Source organism: Scleropages formosus, chromosome 7 (assembly GCF_900964775.1).
Source record: "Scleropages formosus chromosome 7, fSclFor1.1, whole genome shotgun sequence".
In the NCBI taxonomy this organism is placed as follows: Eukaryota; Metazoa; Chordata; class Actinopteri; order Osteoglossiformes; family Osteoglossidae; genus Scleropages; species Scleropages formosus.
Window position 1 is genome coordinate 10,590 of NC_041812.1, and position 19,905 is coordinate 30,494.

Below are 19,905 nucleotides of genomic sequence, written 5' to 3' on the forward strand. Positions count from 1 at the left end.
TGCTCAGAAATGACATTTAGCAAAAAGTCCATCATTTTTCAAAGTATGGTTGAAATACTGTGCTTGTTACGCTTGCTGTGGTTGCCTTGCTGGCAGCAGTCAGGTCACTGGCAGCATTTGGGTCGCTGCACCATGTACTTTTTTTCTTTCCAAATGTTTGCCCGGCTCACTCTTGAACCAAAGGTCCTATATGTGGTTTTCAGTATTGGATATTAGACTGTCCGATAGGTCCTAGACACTTCGCTAGATGTATGAAGTGAATAATCAATCCATTGAACAAGCAGTGACTGACAAAGAATGAATGAAAATGTAACATTAAATGACAAGCTAGAAATAATTTTTATTACAAAATATTAACACTGTCAACAGTAACATTTTTCATTTGGACACAACTATTTTTTTCCTCAATAAGAAATTATGGTAATTAGAACACCTCACAACAGAACTAATTTTATGAAACTAATTAACTGCAGAATGTTAGGAATTAGTATATCTGTACTCCGTTGGTTAGAAAGTTCTGTAGAATGCAATGGTATTTCAGTGAATACCATTCATACCATGTTTTTTTTTTGTATATCCTGGACGGGATGCCAGCCCATTGCAGGACAGAGACACACAGAGACTATGGCCAATTTAGCATCATCAGTTTACTTGAACTGTATGTCTTTGGACAGTGGGAGGAAAGTGGAGCATGTAGACATGGGGAGAATATACAAACTCCACACAGACTGAGTAGGGAATCAAACATGTTCTCTCACACCACCCAGGTGCTTAGTGGCAGCATCTCTACTTGCTGCACCACCGTGCCACCCAGCTGTATTTTCCATTTATGGCAATATATGTAAACGACTATACTTGTACAGAGATAACTTAAGTTGATCACCTTCACTTGTAATTAGTAATAAAACTCATTACAACATTTGAGAAGGGTCAGAAGACACCAGATACTTTGTGTCAATTATGCTGTATTGAGCAAAATTTAAAAAAATGCATAATTCCTTATTAAACTTAGGGATTTTAACAGATCACTTACATCATTTAAATGGCGCAAGAAAAACAGTGAGAACTTAATTATTGATAGCACATAATCTTTACTAATGATCAAACATCTAGTCATGTAGGTAAAAATTAAAGCGGGACAGCTTCCCGCTTAAAAGATTATGTTAAGAGCTTCCAATGTTTTTTCCATAGCTGGACTAGTTGCCTAGATACTCAAACACTGCAGCTGCACCCATTCCTGTTCCGATGCACATTGATACCACGCCATATGCTCTGAAAAAGAAAATACTTTTTAGTCCACCAGAAAGACCATACAAAACATGGTTCTGTTTAGCTATTTCTTTCTCATTTTTTGGCAGATCTTTATTTGAAGCCTTGAACGTGACAATACTAAAAATACTATAAAAATATGCTGCATGAAATTCCTGAACTGGGAAGAGCATCACACAGGGTACTAGACTGACAACAGTATAATAACCTACTAATGGCTGGACTGGCCACGACAGCCTTACTTACTGCCTGCCCCTGCGCTTCAGCTCATTCAACAGGGTGACCACCTGGCGGGCTCCGGTGCAGCCTAGCGGGTGCCCAAGGGCAATGGCTCCACCATTTGGGTTCACTTTCTCTGGAGGAATGCTCAGTTTCTCCACACAGTAAACAGCCTAAAAATGTTGTGAGGTAATAAGTTTCACCAAATAGTGACAAGGACAAATCTTATAAAATTGGTGGGAAAATGAAATGATATAACAATAAAATATCAGAACTGGTTTCATTCAGTATTGACCTGACAGCAAGCGAAGTACTTTAGATTGTCTTTGGAATGTGAGAAGAAACCAAAGTATTCATAGGAAACTTCACATAGAGTCAGTCAGATTAAAACCCATGCTTGAACAGCACAGGCACTGGGAGAAAATAGTACATATAGTATATTAAGCAACAAAGATTACTAAATTTTGATAAATTTCCTTCCAAAGTCCAAAAAAACTGCATTTCAGCTGAACTGGTGAATACAGAAATTGCCTGCAGTGCGTGAATGTGTGGTAGCACCCTGAAATTAACTAGCACCCCACCAGGGAATACCCTGCCTCACACTAGAACCAGACCACCACCCCTGAATAGTTCAAGCGATTATTGAAAATGGAATGGGGGAAAAAATATCACTTCAACTGTTTTACTACAGTGCCATGAAAAAGTATTTCCCCCTTCCTGATTTTTAAATTTTTTTGCATATTTGTCACAGTTAAATGATTGAGATCATCAAATAAATTTTAATATTACACAAAGATAACCCGAGTAAATACAAAATGCAATTTTTAAATGATGATCTCATTTATTAAGAGAAAAAAGCTGTCCAAACCTACCTGGCCCCATGTGAAAAAGTAATTCCCCCCCCCCCCCCAAACCTTATAACTGGTTGTGCCACCCTTGGCAGCAACAACTGCAATCAAGCGTTTGCGATAACTGGCAACGAGTCTTTCACATCACTGTGGAGGAATTTTGGCCCACTCTTCTTTGCAGAATTGTTTTAATTCAGCCACATTGGAGGGGTTTCGAGCATGAACAGCCTGTTAAAGGTCATGCCACAGCATCTCAATCGGATTTAAGTCCCGACTTTGACTAGGCCACTCCAAAACCTTAATTTTGTTTTTTGTTTTCGCCATTCAGAGGTGGACTTGCTGGTGTGTTTTGGATCATTGTCCTGCTGCATAACCCAAGTGCGCTTGAGCTTGAGGTCACGAACTGATGGCCGGACATTCTCCTTCAGGATTTTCTGGTAGAGCGCAGAATTCATGGTTCCATCAATTATGGCAAGTCGTCCAGGTCCTGAAGCTGCAAAGCAGCCCCAGGCCGTCACACTACCACCACGTTTGACTGTTGGTATAATGTTCTTTTTATGAAATGCTGCGTTAGTTTTACGCCAGATGTAACGAGACGCACACCTTCCAAAAAGTTCAACTTTTGTCTCATCAGTCCACAGAATATTTGCCCAAAGTCTTGGGGATGGGATGCAGTGGCGCAGTGGGTTAGACCACAGTCCTGCTCTCTAGTGGGTCTGGGGTTTGAGTCCTGCCTGGGGTGCCTTGTGGGGGACTGGCGTCCTGTCCTGGGTGTGTCCCTTCCCCTTCCGGCCTTATGCCCTGTGTTACCGGGTAGGCTCTGTGACCCTGTATGGAACAAGTGGTTCTGAAAGTGTGTGTGTCCTGGGGATAATCAAGATGTTTTTTGGCAAATTTGAGACGAGCCTTTGTGTTCTTTTTGGTCAGCAGTGCCTTTCGCCTTGGAACTCTCCCATGGATGCCAATTTTGCCCAGTCTCTTCTTATTGTTGAATCATGAACACTGACCTTAACTGAGGCAAGTGAGGCCTGCAGTTCTTTAGATGTTGTTCTGGGTTCTTTTATGAGCTCCTGGATGAGTCGTCGTTGCGCTCTTGGAATAATTTTGGTAGGCCGGCCACTCCTGGCAAGGTTCACTACTGTTCCAAGTTTTCTCCATTTGTGGATAATAGCTCTCACCATGGTTCGCTGGAGTCCCAAAGCCTTAGAAATGGCTTCGTAACCCTTTCCAGACTGATACATGTCAATTACTTTGTTTCTCATCTGTTCTTGAATTTCTTTAGATCACAGCATGATGTGTTGCTTTTTGAGATGTGCTTCACTTTTTCAGACAGGTTCTATTTAAGTGATTTCTTGATTCAACAGGTCTGGCAGTAATCACGCCTGGGTGTGGGAAGTGAAATTTAACTCAGCTTTCGAAAAAATATGGTTAATCACAGTTCATTCATAATTCAACAAGGGGGGGGGGGGGGGGGGGAGATTACTTTTTCACATGGGGCCAGGTAGGTTTGGACAGTTTTTTTCCCTTAATAAATGAAATCATCATTTAAAAACTGCATTTTGTATTTACTCGGGTTATCTTTGTGTAATATTAAAATTTGTTTGATTTCAATCATTTAACTGTGACAAATATGCAAAAATAAAAAAAAAAATCAGGGAGGGGGCAAATACTTTTTTTACAGCACTGTAATTGCTGGAAATGCTTTCAAGTGCAGTTAGAACTTAATTTACAATTCTTAATTTAGAGATGCTTTTATCCTTAGGGTTAGGGTCTCTCTTGTTATAACTTAGTTTCAAGAAGAATCAAACAAGACTACATACAAACCTTAGTAACATTCTTGATTTATATTTAGTCATCTAGTTGAAGTTTTTTGCAGAGATTCTTAGAATATTAAGTTACAAATACTTACCCACTTATGTAGCTGGGTAATTGTACTGGAGTAATTTAGGGTAAGTTCCTTGCTCAAGGGTACTACAGCTAGAGGTGGGATTCAAACCTGTGATGTCTAGATCCAAAGGCAACAGCTCTAGCCACTATGCTATGGGCTGTCTCTTTACTATTAGTATATCTGGATCTCTAGCAGCTTTGCATATCTGGAGAATGCCCCCCCCCCCCTTTGCAAAATTATTTGACCTCCATGACATGGGATGGGGTCTATTAGTAATGAGCAATTTTCAAATTATTCTACAGATTCTCAATGGAATTAAAGGATTTTTTTTCAGGGTACCACAGTGTAGGTTTTTCTGCATGCTTTGGGTCACTGTCCTACAGGACATTCATAGGACCCCTTGCAGACTACAGCAGACTTTCCTCATAGATTTTTTCATATCTATTTCCTTCCATTTTGACAAGTCATCCAGTACCTGAAGCAGAGGAGCACCCCACAGCATGTTTGTAAGCACTGCAGGCGGCAGCGTTTCACAGGAGTGGTAGTATTTTTCCCCTCTGCAGATTATAACCTTGCTATAGTGGAAGGGTTTGAGACCCCAAAAGATATAGAGAGCCATAATGTCACCAGACACCTCCAAACCAAAAACACTACATGGAGCTCTCATGTGGGCTCAAAAAGAGGTATGGAGGTCAGGTGCCATGCCTGTCTGGCAACAGCAGAGAAAAGATACAAATCTACATGGATTACAATGGAAATGACAAATCGGTTTTGGGACACATCAGTACGAAAGGAACCTGAGCTCATGTAGGAGACTGGATATACAGCTACACAGTCATTTTTGAGGCACAGCTTATTTTTAAAAATTTGGGCAGAGTAACAAATTTGGCTGATTAAGAACAGGCCTTTTGTGGACAGCATACAGACACTGCCACTGTAAGGTATACACTGTATTGCACTATATACTGTTTTAACAAGGCACACTATAAAGGCTCTTTTATTTGACAATGCTTTTTAAAAAAAAAAAAAAACTTTTTCTAAGTTTATCATGTACCTGTCCTGTAGCTTCCTGGACACTGGAATATCAAGTTACCACCACAATTAAACCTCTCCAAGACTAAAATCCTACATCTTGCTGCTGGTCCTTCCATCTCTAGAGAGCTCTCCATCTCACTGGACAACTCACATATCTACATCAACAACATCAGTCAAAAGTTTGGCACGTATGCTGAAGACTGCCCTCCTGTTAAATCTAATCAAACTGGATTTGTTAAAGCCAGGTTCGGCTCTGATAATATATGTTGTGCCTTTAATGTTATAAACTTAATTGCTGTAAAACAAGAACCGGCTCTAATGGTCTCTATTGATGCTGAAAAGGCAAAGGAGAATGGAGTTTCTTATTTGCTGTTTTGGATAAAGTTAAAATAGGTTTGTGAAGTTGTTACCTAATCAAGCTCTAATATTCAAATCCTTTGGTGCAAGTTAAGAGAAATGGCTTTCTGTCAGACAGTTTCTCTGTTAGAAGAGGGTGCCAGGAAGGCTGCACCCTCTCCCCCTTACTGTTTACAAATATGATTTAAACTTCGCCAGAAGCTATGGGGAACAATCAAGAAAAATCAAATATTAGGGCACATGAAGAGGATTTGTCTATATGCTGATGATCTACTGTTATAGCTGAGTCACCCAGAAAAATAATTCCCAGCAGTGCTAAAGGTAATATCCCATTACGGTAGACTCTCAGATTATAAAATTAATCTCTGGCCATACACTTGAATACCCCTCTTAATTCTAGATAGGGCTTCTCCTTTAAACTGGCAAACTCTGCTTTTAGATCCTTAGGTGCCTTTGTTATTCCCAACCTTAAGTGTGAGTAGTGGTGAGATTCAGTCTTTAAAGAAATAATTTCAACCTACCGAATACAAACTTCTATAAATATCTACAACTCTTCACTTTACTGTTGCCCCAGAAAGGAGAATAAATTATGGATAGAATTAACAAAAGGTGAGAAACAGCTCATTACAGCAAAAAACTCCAGGGGCATGATTTCTGCATTATATACCATTTTATCAAGCTCTGGTACTGGCTCTTTCGATGCACTGAAGGAGACTTGGGAACAGAACCTTGTTGTGCCTTTTTGCGACCATGAATTGTCATTTACACGTGTTTAAGTCCTCCTTGTCAGCACCTCCCTCAGCATCCACGAACAAAACTTCAAGTTCATTCAGAGAATCTGTCTCATTCCAGTGTGTTTTCACAGAGTGTTCCCAGCAACATCTCAGCTGTGCTTTAAGTGCAAAGCTTCTCCAGCCACTTTGATATATTCATTCCAGGAATGTGGTGGTGACAAACGTTTACTGGACTGGGGAACACACAATGATCCAAGAAAGCTTGAACAAAAAATTTGATTTCTCCCCAAGTATTCTCCTGTAAAATCACAACCCAAACTCCTTTCTTGATAATGTTATGGTAGACTATCTACTCTTACATATTTGACAAAGAAATGTATTTTAATGTTGCGGTCTACACCTGAAGTTCCCTCAGTAAACATGTGGATGACGGAAGTGTTTCAATTTCTCCCATTTGAAAAACTGACATTTAATTTGCATGACAACTCCAATGAATTCTGGAATATCTGGACACCCTACAGGGGGGTGCAGTGGCGCAGTGGTGCAGCAGGTTGGACCGGGTCCTGCTCTCCGGTGGGTCTGGGGTTCGAGTCTCGCTTGGGGTGCCTTGCGACAGACTGGCGCCCCGTCCTGGGTGTGTCCCCTTCCCCTCCGGCCTTACACCCTGTGTTGCCGGGTAGGCTCCGGTTCCCCGCGACCCCGTATGGGACAAGCGGTTCGGAAAGTGTGTGTGTGTGTGTGTGTGTGTGTGTGTGTGTGTGTGTGTGTGTGTGTGTGTGTGTGTGTGTGTGTGTGTGTGTGTGTGTGTGTGTGTGGACACCCTACTGGATCATACCTGTGATCAACTATAACCTTTTGACTCTGAGCTCTCACTCATACATGATGTATGTGCACAAATTTGCTCTTTCTCTGTGTACTGTCTGTCTGTATGCTGTTTTGACCCTGTGCTGCTCACAAAACAAAAAAAACAGTACCTCACACACCCCTCTACCCAACTGCTTTTCCAGGGTATGGTAATACCACACTTGAACTACTGCAACTCTCTCCTGTCTGATCTTCTAGCTTCTGCTGTCAAGCCTCTACAAGGGGTACAGAATGCTGTTGCTTGACCTGCCAAAGTATTCCTACGTGTCTCACCTCCTCATCACCCTCAGCTGTCTGTAGCAGCCTGTATAAAATTCAAAACTCTGGTTACAGCCAACTAGACGGTGAAAGGATTATCATCCAGATACCAACTAAAGCTGAGCTCCTTCATCTGTAGCTACTTGGTGGTCTCATACATAAAGCTGACAGCCCACCAATTCCCAGTCTAGTGGAACAAACTCCTGAATTCCTTCCAGCAATTGAGAAAAGTCTCAGAACTCAGTGTCTTTAGTTACATTACTTATTTTACTTACATGGCACAGGGAAAAATGTGAAAATACAAATTGAATACTTTTTATAACCACTGCACCTTTTACTGCTGACTATAGAGAACTTACCTGGCTTGCAAAGGCCTCATTGATTTCAAACACATCAATGTCAGCCACAGAGAGTCCTGAGATGGAAATGCAAAGACTTTTTTACCTTAAAACAGAGCACGTTCACAGTATTACTGGTTTTCTTATCAATATGAATGGCATTATACTCTATTTTAAAATAATCCATTTAAGAAGATCAGTGCACTCCAAAGGTTTTACACTTTTGTATTGCAGCTATAATTTCCTATCCTGCTACCATGGAAAATATAGTGGTACCATATTAGTAAACTGACTTCCCTTGCAAAATTCCTTTATTTTGTGGCAAATTATAAAAGTACACACACACTGTCTGAAACCGCTAGTCCTGAGCAGGGTCACGGCGAACCAGAACCTAACCCACCAAGCCTGCTGCACCACTGCTACCCTATTATAAAAGTACTCAGCACTAAAATTCAATAGAAAAATACAGACTTACCAGCACTTTGCAGTGCTGCTGGGATGGCATATGCTGGACCAATGCCCATGACATCTGGGGGCACACCCACCACTGCACTCGCTCTCAGAATTCCCAGCACGGGTAGCTTAAGCAGCTCTACTGTAGCTCGCCGACCCACCAGCACAGCAGCAGCCCCATCGCTAACCTGGCTAGAATTGCCTGTTGATAAAACTACATTTGTCTGACAAGACTTGTACTGACCGTGAGGATACTGTGTAAATCCCTCAGAACACCTGTGTATACAACTGTGTACCGAAGTAGGTGCAAGGCAACACTCACTCACACATACACTATGCATATCTCGAAATTAGTTTACTAAAAAACTTAGTGTCATACATGTAAGACAAAAATTAAAATACATTATTTATAGATATCACAACACTTTCCTGTATGGCTTTTGGTCTGATCAAACTACCAGTAACAAAGTACACAAAGTAATGTACAAACACACATAAAAAAAACAAGCAAACTGGCCTGCTGTAGTGCTCCCATTTTGTTTGAAGGCTGGTTGGAGTTTGGCCAGCACCTCCAGTTTAGTGTCAGGTCGAATCCCATCATCATTGGTGATGGTGACAGCATGCTCTGTTCCATCCGCGTCAAAAAACTTAGTTGTAACTGGAGTGATCTCTTGATCAAACACACCTCGCTGCTGAGCCCTCGCTGCTCTTTAACACAGGCAGGGTATTAGAGGAGCATCCTTGCACAGACAGAGAAGCAGTTAAAAACAAATACATGAATGATTTACTTTCTAATCTTACTTCTGTTGAGAGCTCACAGCAAAGACATCTTGCTTCTCTCGTGAAATACCATATCTCTCAACCACATTTTCTGAGGTGATACTGCAAAAGGAAAAACAGGTAGCTAATAACAGGCAGAGATATCTGCTGTGGAGTAAAGTAATAACATTCTTCCCAAGACATCCATTTCAAAACCATCACCATGGAAACTTAGTACCTGGTTGACTAAAATCTTTACTGTATGAAATGAAGCATTTATTTTTCAACAAACTGTAAAATAGATCTAAATATTGTTAGTATTCTATTACTGTGTTTATGTCTAATAATTTTCAGTTTTAAGTAATTGTTTAGACTTAATTTTAAGAATTTAATAATCACTTTGTTCAATAACTTTTTATAATGAATTGATGAATATGGATAAACCTTTATGCAGCTCCTTCTGTAATGTACAGTATACCGGTACTGTGACAAACTGACTGTACTCTAGAATCATGTGTCTGCATCCAAACCTCTCTTTCTGTTGATGTGATATACTTTTTGTACTGTTCTCTGAAATGTATGTCACTTTGTAAATAAAAAAAAACATCCTTTTTCGTAAACCCCTCACAATATATATTGGAACCAGTTTGGTGGAACCTAAAGTTAAGTAAACACATCCTTACCCCATTGGAATTAAACAGTCTTGGGCCTTGACGTTATCCATTAGCTTGGAGCTGATGTCACCAGGGTTTCCCGCAGATCGAAAAGTCATGCTTTCCACTCTAAGGGAGAGTGACGTGTACAGATTACCATTAGCAGTTCGTCAAACAGCATTAACGCCATGGAATATTACCGTTATCATCTTCTCATGTTCTCCAGACCAAACTCACTGTAGACTCCATACCAAAGTATTATGAAAAAAAACAGAACTACTTTAGAACTGCCTAAATCCACTTAAACCCGTTCACAACACTTTTTATTTACACTACCAGAAACATGTTCAAATACTGGGCGAAGAAACCCTCACTATTTCTGTGACATTTGAGAAGGCTGTAACTCACCCACATGCAAGACCCAAGTCATACGATCCATTCCTGATGCCACCTGAACAGGAAATGTCACTTGTTACCATGTTCAGTACTGCTTAAAACTATGTGAGCCCAACAGAGATGGTCATTATTCTTGAATAAAACATGAAAATAAATCTGTAAATAAAATCTTTATCTAAACCCCAATTTAAATACAAACATTCCAAATACTCAAGCAATAACATAATTGTATATACACACACACATTTTCAGAACCGCTTGTCCCATACGGGGTCACGGGGAACCGGAGCCTACCCGGCAACACAGGGCGCAAGGCCGGAGGGAGAGGGGACACACCCAGGACGGGATTGCCAGTCCGTCGCAAGGCACCCCAAGCGGGACTCGAACCCCAGACCCACCGGAGAGCAGGACTGCGGTCCAACCCACTGCGCCACCGCACCCCGTCATAATTGTATATAATCAGTCTTTATTTAACAAAAGTTGTTAATGAAAATATCTCATCTCATGTTTGCAAAAATATGTGAATTGTGGGATTCAAATCATCGATGTGAATAGTAGCTTGTGGCACATCTGGAAGAAAAAATAACTTGGAGTCTCCTATGGTAGATAGTCATTATATTGTGACATCCGTCTTGAGGGATTTTTGCCCACTTCTCCTGGCAGCTTACAGTTATCACATTTTTTGTCTGTCACCATACTCATTATACTCCAGTGCTTATAATTTGACACTTAAATTATTAACAATTCTCTTTTTTTATGGATTTCAACTATAGGCAGTATTTTCAGATTTCTTCATATTTTTACATACAACCTTTTGAGTAGGTGACCATATGGTTTGTACAGTTAGAGATGTTTCACAATGGATTTAACGCACTTACAGCCCACAAAGTTTGCATGACTGGAGACAAAGTATCATTAAATGGTGCAAATTCTTTAAGTGTGCGGTAATGTCCATATACTGAGTATCTATACAACTGGTGAAGGGTGTATTTGAAAGTATAAATATTATAATCAAAAAACCTACAAACTGTAACATTTAAATGGATTATCCTCAGAGACATTAAACCTGATATTTAACTTCAAAGGCTGAGGAACAAAATGTGATGTAACCCTTACCCGCTATGTTAAAGAGAGCCTGTAGGCCAGAAGAACACATTCTATTTACTGTGTAGACAGGTATGGACTCTGGGAAGCCACTGAAAAGGAAACAAGAGGTGAAGATAAATCTCATGCAACAACAGCTACACAGGGGACAGCTGGTAGTGTAGTGGTTAGTGCTGCTGCCTTTGGGTTCGAAAGTTGCCCGTTCAATTCTTACTTCAGGCTGTAGAACCCTTGAGAAAAATACTTGCCCTAAATTGCTCTAGTAAAATTACTCAGCTGTATAAAGGGGTAAATAATTGTTACCTTAACATTGTAAGTTGCTTTAGAAAAAAAGTGTCTACTAAGTGAATAAATGTAAAGTGTCATGATTCCTGTAACTTATCAAAGAGAATAATTATTTACCTGAGAAAGTGAGCTACTCTGGCCATGACAGCCCCTGCCCCAGGCTGTAGAACATTACCTACAGGGACAGAGCAAATAGCAACCAATAAAACTCTGCTGCACACAAAGCATAACAGACCTAAATCATTTGCCGATTTTATGTTGTTGCAATGCACACCCAATACTCAAAGAACATGGTTATTTTGTTCCACAAAATTATCGGGGTTAGAAATTTCTATTTTGAGGGGATTGATTATCCATTATTTCTTTTGGAAAAGACTGGTTATGTTATGGAAAATAACTGGTTCCAATGCAAAAAAAAAAAAAAAAGTCCTTTAAAATTAATTAAAACAACAAAATAAAAGGTACTTTATGTATGACAGCTTTTTCTAATGCACTTACAACATTTTTAGGTGACAATTTTATACAGTTATGATATTAAGAAAATAAAACTCTCAAGATCATTGCCTAAGTCTTTTACTCTGCACAAAGTACAAAGACACTATGAAGGTAGAGATGCTGTGTAGCAGTACAAATGAATGTTTTCATGCTACAGGATAATACACAATATACAACATGCGTACACACACATACAAATACTGAAGTCAGAAATAAATAAGCAGATAAGGTATTCATTTGCATAACTTAGGGACACAAATAAGTAAGTGTACTTACACAAGAAAGGGCAGAGTGAGACGGTGAAAAGTGTACTGACATGGATAGCAAAAGAACCGCTCAGTTATTAAGAGAACAACCACATGGCATGGTAATGACTAATTATAGTGACTGACAGCTTTGCTAGAAACAGGACTGTCATTGTGAGAGAAAGGAAGTATGAAATACATACAGTACACTTGTATCTAATGTTACAAACACAACTGAGAAAAAGTCTGTTGTTAACTTAAATTGTTTCAAAGTCCAACCACTTTGTCACAATCAACAGAACCTTAACATTATAGACAACTTATTCAGAAGTGAGCTTCTGTAAAAATTAGCAGATAAAGCCATAGTGAAGACTTTTATTGGCTTATTCTATTATCATTAACAGCTCATACAACACAGGAGTCAATATTCCTCTACATTGCTGCTCAATTGGTGGTCCCATGCACGAAAGGCAAAGCACGGAGGATCTCGGTTCTGGCTCTGTTGTGGTGGAATGACCTCCCCCTCTCACTCAGAACTGCAGAAACTCTGTCTACATTCAAGAAGGGTCTGAAAACTCACCTTTTCCGGACCCATTTCGCTCAAGATCTCTCCAGCTCATGTGCGGTGTAAATGTTCATGAACTGTAACTTCATGATCTTCCCCAGATAGGCCTTTACACAGCCGCTACTCCGGCATTGTATGTGATTGTTTGTGTACCTTATTCTTAAAAAAAAAAAAATAATAAATAAAAATTTTGGAAGGAAATATCAGGATTCATCTATCCTGTGTTTTATGCACCTACTCAAGCAATGAACAGCAGTCCAAGTGGAAAGAAACAAACTAGGTTTACATAAGAATCACATGTCTGCAGCTATGTCTCGTTCTCTTAATGTAATGCACAAATTTTAATTTTGCTGAGATGTATGTTGCTTTGGAAAAAAGCATCTACTAAATGTACACTGGAAGCATAGGCTGTGAGGCAGGGTTAACTGTAGATAGGATGCCCTTTTATTAACTTGAAGCAACACTTAATTGACACTTTTCTCCAAAGGAACTTACAATGTTAATCTACTTAACATTATTTACTCATTTATAGAGCTGGGTAATTTTACTGGAGCAATACAGGGTAAGTACCTTGCTTAAGAGTACTACAGCTAGAAGTGGGATTCAAACCTGCAACCCTTGGGACCAAAGGCAACAGCTCTAGCCACTATAGTGGTCAGCTGACTAGTCAGCTATACTCTCAGCTGGCACTATAAAATTAAAATGAATTCTGCTTAAAAAAAATAATTCTACATTAAATTTAACTACAGTGCTTCTAAATGACAGACTATATCAAGAAATATAAAATATGTAAAAATAATATATATACAAGTAGAAAAAAATACTTCACTTGCATAACCCCCTCTCAGAGTGTTGTGTTTGGCTTTACACATTGAAGTGTTCTTCCTGTGCATCTGGGGGCATATGAGTAGTGGAGCGGAGCTTTCGAAGAACATGTTAAAAAGTACTTGACATTAAATCCTGTGTGCCACATCTGCAGCTGAGGAAAAAAATAGCCTTCAAATCCGTAACTGATTCATCACATAAACCTGTGCAACATTTTTCAGCATCTGGTAACTTTTAGAATTAATTTTAAAGGACTTTCCTTTGATGTGACAGCACTTTTTACATCCATCAACTTGGATCTAGCCAAAGAAACATTGAAAGACCTCCTGGGACAAGCAGGATCAATTCAAAACCTACGACACACGAGCGTATACGAACTTGTATGTTTATGCCTGCATACAAACTTCAAATTCAATGGACAAATCTATGAACAACTGAAAGGAACCCCGATGGGATCACCTATATCTGGATTCATTGCAGAAGCCGTTATGCAAAAAACTGGAGAAAATTGCCTTACCACGGATCAAACCAAAGCTTTGGGTACGATATGTTGACGACACCTTTGCAGTTTTGAAACAACCTGCAATAGAAGAAGCCTACAACACAATCAATAACACCTTCGAAGACATGAAATTCACCATGGAAAAGGAAAACAACAATAGCCTGGCTTTTCTTGACGTAATGGTCAAACGGACAATTGAAGGAACGTTGGAAACATCAGTCTACCGCAAACAAACACACATCAACCAAGTGCTTAACTTCCATAGCAACCACCCAAGTTGTCACAAGAAGAGTTGCGTCCGAACTCTGTTTCAAAGAGCAAGAACACACTGCAGCACCGACGCTCTCAGAATCAAAGAAGAAAATTACCTGTTCAGGCTGTTCACCCGCAATGGATATCCACGAAACTTTATCAGAAGATGCTTATTGCAACAAGAACAACGAAGGAGCTCTAACGAACAACCAAAACAAAAGAATAATCCTTCCTTACATAAGAAACATATCGGAATTGACAGCCAGGTTACTCCGGCCGCATGGAATCACAGTAGCACACAAGCCAACGGCCACGTTACAAAGGATTATTTCAAGACCAAAAGAAAAACTTAAGAATGAAGATAGAATGAAGGTTATTTACAAAATCAACTGCACAAACTGCGACAAGTACTATGTCGGCCAAACCGGCAGAAAATTATCAACTCGACTTCATGAGCACAAGCTGGCCATCAAGAGACATGATCAATTGTCACAGATATCCATGCACCAAGATCAAGAAGGGCACGTGTTTGATGTTGAAAATACAGAAATCCTATCCCAGGCAGACACAGAGTTCCTTGAGGCCTGGTACTCTTCAAGCAACTCTATAAATAAACACGTCGATCTGGATCCCATCTATGAACCGATGCGACGCAAGGACCAATTAGGATCAAGCTAGTATCAAACCGGTTTTAAACCGGCTTTTAAAAACCGATTTAGGTCAAGACAACCGACCAATCAGAAACCAGAACAATTGCCCAGGCCGAAGGTCACCACAAACCGGCCAATCACGTCAAACCTCCAGACAATTCCCACGCTCAAACTATGTATAAAGAAAGAAGTCCAACACACTCCACACAATTTGTGCACTGATGATGTCACCTTGACTGGTGATGAAACGTCTGCAATCTAAATGCCAAGCTTGGCGAACTGCTGAACACCCCAATCAACAATCCGAGCTACGAAGACCACCAATCTTCTCGATAATCTCCAACTTTTAGAACAAGTTTATTAACACACTCATTATTAGTTATAAAAAAATGTATATCACTTATATTTATTATAAGAAAAAATACCCTGAATGAAACTTGTCTTGCACAGCTCCACGTGTGACAGAATGATTTATGCTGCCTGTTACGGACTACGGAGGTCATAAACACAGGGCCGCTGTGTCCTCCCTGCTGCCTGAGGTTCTGGCTCCATCTTGTCTTACATTTACATTTAATCATTTAGCAGACGCTTTTGTCCAAAGCGACGTATATCTCAGCAAAAGTACAATTTATGCATTACATTAAGAGGAGACATAGCTGCAGACATGAAAGTCTCAAGCAAACCTAGTTTGTTCCTTACCACTTGCTGCACTGAGGTTCATCTAGTAGTTGCATAAGACACAGGATAGACAAATCCCGATACCCTCCCGCTAATTTTTTTTTTAATAAATATTATAAGATACACAAATGAGCAAGTACAATGCCAGAGTAATGGCTGAATAAAGGCTGTATCTGGGGATGCTTCTGGAGTTACGATGCGTGAACAGTTGCACCATAAATGAGCTTGAGAGATCTTGGGTGAAGTGGCTCTGGAAAAGGTGGGTTTTCAGACCCTTCTTGAAAATAGACAGAGTTTCCGCAGTTCTGAGTGACAGGAGAAGCTCATTCCACCACAACGGACCCAGAACCGAGAACCTCCGAGCTTTGCCTTTCGTACGCGGGACCACCCAGCGAGCAGAAGTATATGAGTGAAGGGGGAGGGCTGGGGTGTACCAGTTGATTATGTCTTGTAAACAGTTGGGAGCAGTTCTATTGATGCATTTGTACACAATAACCAGGGTTTTGAATTTAATTCGGGCAGCTATAGGAAACCAGTGCAGAGAAATGAGTAGAGGAGATACATGGGAGTGCTTCGGCAAATCAAACACAACTTGTACAGCAGCATTCTGTAGAAGCTGCAGAGATTTGATGGCATTAGCAGGAAGGCCACACAGAAGAGAGTTGCAGCAGTCCAGACGGGAAGTCACCATGGCCTGGACAAGTAGTTGGGCGGAGTCAGTAGCGAGGTAGGGATGGATCCTACGAATATTATGCAGGATGTATCTGCAGGACCGGGTTGTGGCTTCGATATGTTGAGACAATGACAGACTCGCATCGATCGTTACTCCCAGACTCTTAGCGAAGGAGCTAGGCGAAATGAGTTGTCCAGTTTGCTCAAGAGGTCGTGACAGGAGGATAGGCCAGCTGGGAGGTAAAGAATCTCTGTTTTGGAGAGGCTGAGTTGAGAGGTTGAGAGTCTTTGACTCTATGTTCCTGTCCTGAACAAAATGCTCATGTTTTGAGGTTTTGTCTTCCTTCTGTCCTCAGAAATACGCCATGTCCTCATCCCAAGCACCATGTTTTGCCAATCGTTAGCTTTGTTTTAATAACTAAATTCACGGTTCATAAACATATGATCTGAGCAATGAGAAGTTGTTAGTAGCTGACCCCCACTTGAATTATATTTAAAGAGTGTATTGTTTTTGTTTGGAGAGCCCTGCCACCCCAGCGTTAGTTTGAGTACTGACCTGCTGTTCATTGATCTGCTGAATAAAACTTTATTACTTTTATTTGCTGAGTGGTGTTAAGCATTAACAGAATTCCCCAACACATGACACTGAGCCCCTACCCACTTCTCCATTTATTGCCTCTTTTCTGAATAGGTTTTCCTGTCAGTTAATGCCAACTAGACTTTTGAGTAAAGAACTTTGTGCTGTTATATACGTTTTTTGGAGAAGCAGAACGACTGAGTAGCAGGCAAGTATGCTGCTCGACTGAATGATGGTACTGTTGTAAGAAAAAGAGCTCTATATTCCCACAAGCTGTTTATAGGGTTTTTTTTTTATTGTATAGTAACTAATTACATGAGGGCAGAGTGTATTCTGTTTTTTGAAGCTTTTCTAATGGATGCTTACTGGTACACAATGTAAGTTGAGCTAATACCCTAAATACTCAAAGGCTTCATGGTTTGTTCCTCACCGACACAAATGTCCCCCAGCCTGTCAGGTGGAAGTCCCACATCCTGCAACACAGCTGTCATAACTGCAGACAGCAGCTCATCTGGAGTGGTGTCCTGCCAGAGCACAACACACCAAGCACACATTTAACCTGAATTGTTTAGGTAGTCAATCTTTCGTTTTCAGTCATGTAGTCCTCTGGTAATTTGCTAATGTCAAACTGTGTTAACAGGCTGATGTCAGTGTTCAGCATCACCCAGAAAGACCTGCAAAACAGACCTATTGTGTTCTACCATCATGATTTAGTTGTAGTTGGTCAAAATGTCATCTATTGTGTGTCGACTCATGTCACCTACCGCAATCCCAGCATGCACTGCAGCCATATATAGACTGTACTACAGACATTACTGTTGCTCTTCTTTGACATGAAATTAATGTAAAAACAGGACATTTATTAAACATCTGTTCTTAGGTTGTTCAGTAACCTTGGAAAAGTAATGGGATTAGAGACAAATTCTTCTTAGTTACAGGCGTTTCTTTTCTGTGTACAAAACTGGGTGTGGAAAGAGTGTTTTTTTTTTTGTGTGTGTTCAGTGTTTACTACTTCAGCTGACACTTTTATCCAAAGCGACTAATAATAATATGTTAAGGTATGTACACCGGCGGCGGTGGCGCAGTGGGTTGGACCACAGTCCTCCTCTCCGGTGGGTCTGGGGTTCGAGTCCCGCTTGGGGTGCCTTGCGACGGACTGGCGTCCCGTCCTGGGTGTGTCCCCTCCCCCTCCAGCCTTGCGCCCTGTGTTGCCGGGTTGGCTCCGGTTCCCCGCGACCCCGTGTGGGACAAGCGGGTCAGAAAATCAAAATGTGTGTATATGTACACTTACGCAATACAGCTGGTTAAATTTATCATTAGTACTACAGCTGGAGGGGGGATTCGAATCTGCAACCTTGTTGGGGACCAAAGTAGTGCCTCTAACCAGCACCATGCATGCTACCAGCTGCCTGAACGGAGAGAGAGAGAGACACCGCGTTTACCTTGAATGAGCCCCTTTTCGCTTTCCCGATCGCTGTCCTCAAGCCGTGAACGACCACTATGTCGTTCTGAGCGACCGCCGCCGAAGCTCCGTATTCCTTTCGCACCGCCGGAGCCTTTTCTGGAGAGATGTGTCTAAACACAGCCTGCACTCTGTGCATTTTTACTCACTTCACACTTAGTTGCACACTCTTAGACTCAATGCTGCAAAACTCAATCTGTTAGTTGCAGACGCGCCACCTGTTACTGCGCCGCCGCTCCGTGCGCTGAACTATGACCTGACTTCACTTCGCAAGTAGAAGCAGCCCGAGGCAAAACAGATAGAAAGGACAGAGAGTCAAAATCATGCACCTGCAAATCGCGTTTACTTTTTAAACGTGCACATGAAGACATCCATCCATTTCCGGTACCGGGGATCGAACCCACTTTCCTCTCGCGCAACGCAGGTGTTACTGGTTGCGGCACTTTTGCTGCCTAAATCAGCGCTATCGTAATAGGGAGGTAGGTAACTACTCCATTTAATAAAGTGGTTTTCTCAACAGTGACAACATGCGGAACGACAGTCTGGGTTCAGTTCAAACGAAGTGTGCCAGCGCCGACATCAACATACATTGTGCCCTGCAGCTGTCGCTGTGTGTGTGTCGTGTGTTTACAGACAGCTGACAGGTGACCTAGTGGCTGGATGGAGACGTCTGACTCTGAAACTTAGCAGTACAACACAGGCAACACTGACTGAGCTACTAGTCTGTGTAGTAGAGTGAGGTGATCGCACAGCTGGCTGAACCAGTTCGGGTAGCGAGTGCTCATATTATATTCTGAGCGAGTCACTGTGGGTTTCCTCCTCCTGGGTGCTCTGAGTCTGCAAAACCTTTCTTGGGTGTTTGTATGGGGTCCAAGTGGCTGGAGGTGGACGAAGGTAGCAGAGTCTGGCACTACAGCATCAGTAGAGTCTCGGAAGTTCCGGTGGAGGTTCAGTCGCGAGTCGGGCTCCCTCTGTCTGTGCAGAATTTGTATAATATTCTGAGGACTTCGTTATTTTTGTGGTGAGGTATCTTCCCACTTGAACACACACAGTAACGTGGGTCGTTACAGTTAGAGTTACATTACCAACCTACCGAACATGTCATGTAACTTTACATGATCATTTTGCAGGACGGCTCTCACTTTTTTTAGCGCTACTTGTTTTTAATAAAGTGAGATCTGAATATTACTTGAAATTAATTGATGAAAAATTGGAATGATCCTAGGGGGTGCGGTGGCGCAGTGGGTTGGACCACAGTCCTGCTGTCCGGTAGGTCTAGGGTTCAAGTCCCGCTTGGGGTGCCTTGCGACGGACTGGCGTCCCGTCCTGGGTGTGTTCCCTCCCCCTCTGGCCTTACGCCCCTGTGTTCCCGGGTAGGCTCCGGTTCCCCGTGACCCCGTATGGGACAAGCGGTTCTGAAAATGTGTGTGTGTGTGTGTGTGTGGAATGATCCTCATTTTCTGTTTAACACTGTCGCTTAACTGGTTCGAAAGTTAGATAAACAATGCCGCTCTTTCTATTA

The 19,905-nt window shown here is 41.3% G+C and overlaps 1 protein-coding gene across 1 annotated transcript; it reads right to left on the reverse strand.

Annotated features, from left to right (window-relative positions):
- Nucleotides 1-766: 766 nt before the first annotated feature.
- On the reverse strand, nucleotides 767-18,663 carry acaa1 (acetyl-CoA acyltransferase 1). The gene is made up of 12 exons (XM_018751492.2): nucleotides 18,364-18,663; nucleotides 17,352-17,445; nucleotides 11,578-11,635; nucleotides 11,188-11,267; nucleotides 10,084-10,126; nucleotides 9,706-9,804; nucleotides 9,065-9,145; nucleotides 8,781-8,971; nucleotides 8,286-8,465; nucleotides 7,832-7,887; nucleotides 1,516-1,661; nucleotides 767-1,272 (listed from the first exon to the last, which is right to left on the reverse strand). Exons 1-12 carry the CDS (start codon nucleotides 18,520-18,522, stop codon nucleotides 1,197-1,199), a joined length of 1,263 nt encoding a protein of 420 aa, XP_018607008.1. The 5' UTR covers nucleotides 18,523-18,663; the 3' UTR covers nucleotides 767-1,196.
- Between the last annotated feature and the right edge of the window lie 1,242 nt (nucleotides 18,664-19,905).

Excerpts from the sequence above, each read along its gene's own strand:
- acaa1 (XM_018751492.2), bottom strand. The coding sequence starts at position 18,522 with ATGCACAGAGTGCAGGCTGTGTTTAGACACATCTCTCCAGAAAAGGCT. Across the intron at positions 10,127-11,187 it reads GGCTCTCTTTAACATAGCGG|GTGGCATCAGGAATGGATCG; the intron begins GTAAGGGTTACA and ends TTTCCTGTTCAG. Across the intron at positions 1,662-7,831 it reads ATGAGGCCTTTGCAAGCCAG|GCTGTTTACTGTGTGGAGAA; the intron begins GTAAGTTCTCTA and ends CAACATTTTTAG.